The sequence below is a fragment of the Diospyros lotus genome, chromosome 2 (assembly GCF_014633365.1).
Source record: "Diospyros lotus cultivar Yz01 chromosome 2, ASM1463336v1, whole genome shotgun sequence".
In the NCBI taxonomy this organism is placed as follows: domain Eukaryota; kingdom Viridiplantae; phylum Streptophyta; class Magnoliopsida; order Ericales; family Ebenaceae; genus Diospyros; species Diospyros lotus.
In genome coordinates this window covers 13,144,490-13,150,424 of record NC_068339.1, presented here as the reverse complement: position 1 = coordinate 13,150,424, position 5,935 = coordinate 13,144,490, and the positions used below count along the sequence as shown (strand labels likewise).

The 5,935-nt window shown below is 37.8% G+C and overlaps 1 protein-coding gene across 2 annotated transcripts; it reads right to left on the bottom strand.

The window, feature by feature from the left end:
- Positions 1-3,417: 3,417 nt before the first annotated feature.
- On the bottom strand, positions 3,418-5,612 carry LOC127794014 (putative UPF0481 protein At3g02645). Of its 2 annotated transcripts, none has more exons than XM_052324871.1 (3): positions 5,143-5,612; positions 4,338-4,781; positions 3,418-4,250 (listed from the first exon to the last, which is right to left on the bottom strand). In XM_052324871.1, the coding sequence occupies exons 1-3, from the start codon at positions 5,609-5,611 to the stop codon at positions 3,577-3,579; spliced, it is 1,587 nt and encodes a 528-aa protein (XP_052180831.1). In that variant the 5' UTR covers position 5,612; the 3' UTR covers positions 3,418-3,576. The 2 variants fall into 2 exon arrangements, with proteins under 2 accessions (XP_052180831.1, XP_052180832.1); XM_052324872.1 differs by having other exon boundaries at positions 4,338-4,769.
- Positions 5,613-5,935: the final 323 nt, after the last annotated feature.

Below are 5,935 nucleotides of genomic sequence, written 5' to 3'. Positions count from 1 at the left end.
GACAAAGACAACAATATCAGGTGCCCCAAAAGCAGTATGACCAAATGCGTGGGCAAATTACTACCGAGCTAGAAGAAAAATTTCAAACTCAAATCTAAAGTCAAGTTCAAATGCAAGTTCGTGCAATACTTGAGGCAATAAGACATACACCACCGGCTCCAAACAATACACCACAACCGATACAGGTATGTCATTCCATTAATGCATTTCGTGATTTAAAATTACATGTTACTATATATATTAACTAAACTATTTTGAAATATAGTCATCCTCACATGCTAGTGCTTTTGCCGCACATGCAAGCACACCATCACTCGAAGCTGAATGCGTTGGATTATCGACACCAGAATGTGGTCATCATTTAGAGGTAATTTGCTATCAAATGGTTAATATACTAAAATGCAAAATATACTTCAAAATCATTCATGTTTGTTTAAACACAGATTGGTGAATTTGTTCACTTGATGAATGGATGAATGCCTCGCCACATTGTTGTTGAGGCAATTATTGTGTCTATTGATCCGACCAAGTCTGTAAGGAGAGTAGAGCTAGGTAATGAGTTTGTTGAAATTAGTATTCAGAAAGTGATAAAGCCTTTATATCCATTACCTCGATAATTTTCTGGGATGCGTGTCTTGAGGGATGCTAATAACAGTAAAACTACGATACCGTGAAGGGTCTCTGATGTAAGTGTTTTTGTATACAGTTGTTATGCAATTTTGGACATGTTTTATGCAATTTTATAGTTAATGTACATACTTAAATAGATTTATTGTTTTCCAATGTAGATCGAAAAATTATGATATGCAATTTTGGTTGGAGAATGGCATGGTGGCATTATCAAGAGTTGTTTGACATCACTTGGACATGTTTTAGCTTAGGGTTGATTTGTATGTGCTTTTGAATGGTATTGTGTAATGAGATGAGACAAGATCAATCTTTCTAAATCATCAAATGTGTTGTACTTAAATAGATTTATTGTATACAGTTATTATACTTATTGTGTGTAGCAGGTGAATCTTTTAAAATTGTTGATGGTTTTTTATTATATAGGTTATTATTGATTGTTATACAGGTTAGGTTATTATTGATTGTTGTACAGGTGAATCTTTGCCGTGAAAAAATTTATTGGTTTGTCTGGATTATTTGACTTTGCCGGCGATTTTTTAACCGCTAGTAATAATTTTCCTGGCAGTTTTATTAAACTGTCGGCAATTATTTAACTTTTTCAGTGATTTTTTAACCACCGGTAATAATTTTCCCAGCGGTTTCTAAATTGCTGAAAAAAGTAAAAACTTTGCCGGTGGTTTTTTTAAACCGCCGGTAATACTTTTCCCGGAGGTTGTTAAATGCCAGAAAGCTTTTCCGACGGATGTATTTTCGGCGATTATAATTACCACTGGTAAAACTTTTATCGACGATTTTTTTATTTTTTTTCAGCGATTTTTTCACCACCAGAAAAAATTGAAACTCTTGTAGTAAGTAGTCGCAATCAAGTTGAATAAAGCATTGGAGCATCACAAGTGAAGAATGCTCACTAAGGGAGCACGCTAACAACTCTTTAATAGGAGATGTACTTTTTTTATTTTTTTATCATTATCCTAACCTACATTATTATATCATATCATATACAATAAAGCAGATAAAATAGTTTATATAATTGTTGTTGCTCGAACACAATATTGAATTAATGGAGTGAAAATGTCGTCGTCAAGCTGTCTGAGTTAGTAAAAAAAAGAACCGTCAGAAGGTGCAAGGAAATTATTGTTCAAATACTTTGATATTTAATTCAAATACTAAAGACAATATAGAATTGAAGATTGTATTGAAACTAGCACCAAAGATGTACTTTTTCTAGATTGAGGTTTTGTTTATTTATAATGGTGTTGTTGCTCAAAATACAACTATAGAAATTTTGTAGAGTGGAAAGGATTCGAGGTGACAGGATATTGTTTGAAAGCAGTATCAATGTCTTTGAATGGTTGCCATATAAAAAACAGAGGAGATTCTCAGGAATAGTAATGATAATGATGTCATGAAGCAATGCCAACGCCTTAAAAGTATGCCCTGAAAATTGCATTGAAAGTGTGCCCTAAAAGTACTTCAATGTTCTGAAAGTATCTCAATGCCCTACAATTAACTCAGTGCACTCAAAGTATGCATTGAAGATATGCTAATACCCTGAAAGTACTTCAATGCCTTGAAACCATCTCCAATGCTCTGAAAACATTTTCAATGCCCTGAAAGTAACTCAGTGTCCTGAATCCATCTTCATGCCTTGAAACAAATCCATTGAAGCAATGTTGCCAAAAATCATGAAATAAGTTAAAAGGTCCACGGAGTGTTCTCCTGCAAAGAGCCTTCGAGGATCAAATTAGTGCCCAAAAAAGATTGTTCACACAATAGAAATTGAATCAGTGTTTAGAAGTTAATTATCAAATGTGGAAAAGTCCATTTCTTGGCCCTGTAGTTGGGTATTTATAGGGCTCGATTCTCGAGGATCGTCATAAAACAAATGTTCAATCATCTGGGAGCTCAAGAGACGTGTTTCCCAAAAGCTTATGCCCAAAAACCCCTTGGTGCCCGAAAACATGATGAATGCGGAAGCCCATGCCTGGAAACCACACCTTACCCGAAAACATGTTTCTCGACTAGAAGGCTATTTATGCCCTAAAACGTCATTTGCCCAAAATCAACGAATGTTAGGGACACCTTGCTCGAAAACAACCAATGCTTGGAAACCCTTTTTGCTCAGAAGGGTCTTTACTTGCTTGGAAATACGCTTAAATGCCCATAAATCCTTTTTTCCTAGAAAGGTCTCTACTTTCCCAGAAACACGTCTAAACGCCCGAAAACCCTTTTCACTCGAAAGGGTCTCTCTTTGCCTGAAAACATGTTTAAATGCCCAAAAATCCCCTTTTGTTCGGAAGGGTCTCCTCGCCCAGAAGCACGTTTAAATGCCCTGAAACTTTTCACAAAACATTTTTTGTGGGGCCTATTTTATCATGGTACAACAAAATGAGTATAAAACAATCTTAAATCTTCTAAGATTAGGATTCTTATAAATGACATTCATCTTAATATTTTATGGTCTTATTAGTATTAAATTTTTTTATAAATGATATTTATTCTTTTTAAAAAAATTTAAAAAACAATTCAGATATCAAAATTATATAATTTATATGTTATGTGGGACTTTTCCTGGCATACGTAGTACCACTTTGGGGGGACAAGAATAGTCCTCCATCATAAGCTTTGGGAGACCCGGCCGTTGGTTAGTCATTCTTAATTCTAGAATAGCCAATATATTGATCAGTTAGCCATGCATGCTCATAGTCATACCCAACACAAAAAAAGAAAAAAAAAAGTAATTAATGAGATGCGGGATATATATATATATATATAGATAGATAGATATTACTTGAGAATAAAAACTTAATGTATTAACGTATGAACACTTTTGGAACAACATGACAGTACTGACAGAGAACAACATGATATATAGTATTTACACTATATATCATGAATAAATGAATGAATTAATGAATGAAACTAAGTACGTATATACTAATAAGATCATTTGTTGCTACCCTTTCCAACGAGTCGAGAGCAGCCATATTCGTTGCAAAATGACTCCAACGAGAGCAAAGTAATCACCAAAAGCGTAGAAAGAAATGTGAGAACCTTCCAGAAGGCATAAACATACTTCTTCAAGAAATTGTTCACCTTCACCTTCGGCCTACTGTTGTAGAATCGGTTCACTTCTTCAACCGTCCTCTCTATCACCGATCGGTGGTCCGGTTTCCCGATCGACCGAGACATCCCATTGAAGAGATCCGCCACTTCGCGGTCTCTCAGCCGCCCCCTGATAATACCTTTTTCCCTAAGCAACCTCACGTCGTCTGCGGTGTCGATGATCCCATTCATCAGATCGGTGTACAAACCTACAACCAAATGTGACATTGATTCGGCTCTTGATGCTTCATAAGCCACCAGGTTTCTCAAGACTACTTCTGAATTGACGTTCAGAGTAATGACGGGCAAGCCAAAAGTCCCCTTCTTGGAATCAAACTTGACGCTCTCGATCCCCCCAGGAGTCGTTTCGAACTTTACTCCGGCATTGCAGAGCTCCACCACCGAGGGGATTGTGATTTCCTCCACTGAGGAAACCTTGTTTTCTTCTCGAACTTCATTGGGTTCGCTCCCTTTATAGAACCCTAGTTTTTCCAAGATCCTCTCTCTACTCTTATCTGAAGGCGAAGAAACAAAAAATATTTTAAAAAATTATAATCTCTCTACGAATTTTATCGACAAATCCTCATTCAAACTATATATACCTGTCACTGTCTTGAGAATACTGTCAATCTTTTTACCACCAAACCCTATAGCAGCATGTCTGTTTTCTTCTCCAATATCAACAACGATCTCCACCTGTCGGCCATGCTTGCTGGGCTCGGAGCTCCGGTTCAACGATTCGCTCACGAGTAAAAAGTACATCAAATCTAGCAAATGAGCGAACTGGTAATCCTTATCAAAAGTCGTTTTTGAGATTGCGAGTGGAGACAGGGCTTCACAGAAGCAAACCATGCTGTTGATCAACAAATTCCTGACATCGTTGTAATCATTTTCAGAGTATGAGAACACTATTTTTGCAATCTCCCTGAGCAGGACCGTCGGAATCTGGTTCTCCAGCATCACTATATCTCTGTAAATGGCGTCTCGCGTTAGCTTCCGGCTGGCAAAATCAGCCGAGTAGAGGACATCGAACCCTGCAACCAAATCTAAATTTAGAAAATTAATTGAAATGACAGCAAATAACCAAAATTAATAAAGAAAAACCAATATTAAGAATTATTGTTAGATGTATTTATTTTAGTTGTAATTTTGTGGTATTTTTTTAGAAGTTATAATTAAGTCTGATTATCTCAACCTCTTCCTATTCGGTAAAAACTAAAAACTAAAATTGAAGATTGAATTTACTAAAAAATAACCAAAGCTAAAAATCAAATTATAATCTTCAAAACCAAAAAAAAAAAAAAAAAATTGAAATCTTAGGAATTTAATTTAAATTAGCCGAACCTAACCGAAATTTGTCGATCCGGTTCGGATATTCAGTTTGCAGCGAGTAATGAGGAGGCGTACCATTAGCCCACTGATAAAAGATGTGGAGCAGTAACAGCCCATCAATGGCGATGATCCAGGCCAAGGTGTTGCCGTTGAGCTCAATGTACTTGTGGTAGCTGGCCCTAATGGCGGGCTCTTGCTCGTGGAGCCTGGCCACGATGTCCTTGAATTTCAGGGTTTTCCGGTGGGTTTTGAGGAACCTCTTGGCGGCGGCGATCTTGCTGCGCTCCATCTCGTAGAGGTCCGGGCGGAGATGGTGGTAGGGCCCCAGCGCCACCAGCTGGGGGCTGTAGGCGGCCGGCTTGAAGGCGCTCAGTGATTTGGGCACCCGGAAAACGCAGACCGGGATGCCGATGTCGAATTCGAGCTCCTTCTCTGAGATCTCCGAGATCTGTTCTACCCAGAGTTCCTCGCCGGAGAGAGAGTTGAAGATTCTGTCCATGGACATATTGGTTTGGTTTGGAGAGATTTGGAGAGTTGCATGCATATATGGGGAAGTGTTTATATAGAGATCGGAGGAGGAGGGAAGGGAGATGGCGTGTGGTTGGCGACAATCCACATCAGATTCTCCAAACAGTTATCTCTTCTTTCCCACGTGTAAATGACATTTTTTGACAAGTCCCTCGTAACCATGCATTTGTATTGCGGCATCATTGTAATACCATTACTACCAAGTAGAGAGTGCAGACAGCGAAACGAATGTCAAAGGGTTAATGTTTTGTTACTAATTCTGAGACAGGCGCCTCATATAACGAACTACCTTCAAACCCCATAAGTTGATCTTCTTTCCCTAAAAATTGTACAGTATTGA

Coding starts and splice junctions, on each gene's coding strand:
- LOC127794014 (XM_052324871.1), bottom strand. CDS start 5,611: ATGCATGCAACTCTCCAAATCTCTCCAAACCAAACCAATATGTCCATG. Junction 4,782..5,142: donor CTTTTATCAGTGGGCTAATG/GTACGCCTCCTC, acceptor TTCTAAATTTAG/ATTTGGTTGCAGGGTTCGAT. Junction 4,251..4,337: donor TATTCTCAAGACAGTGACAG/GTATATATAGTT, acceptor CTTCGCCTTCAG/ATAAGAGTAGAGAGAGGATC.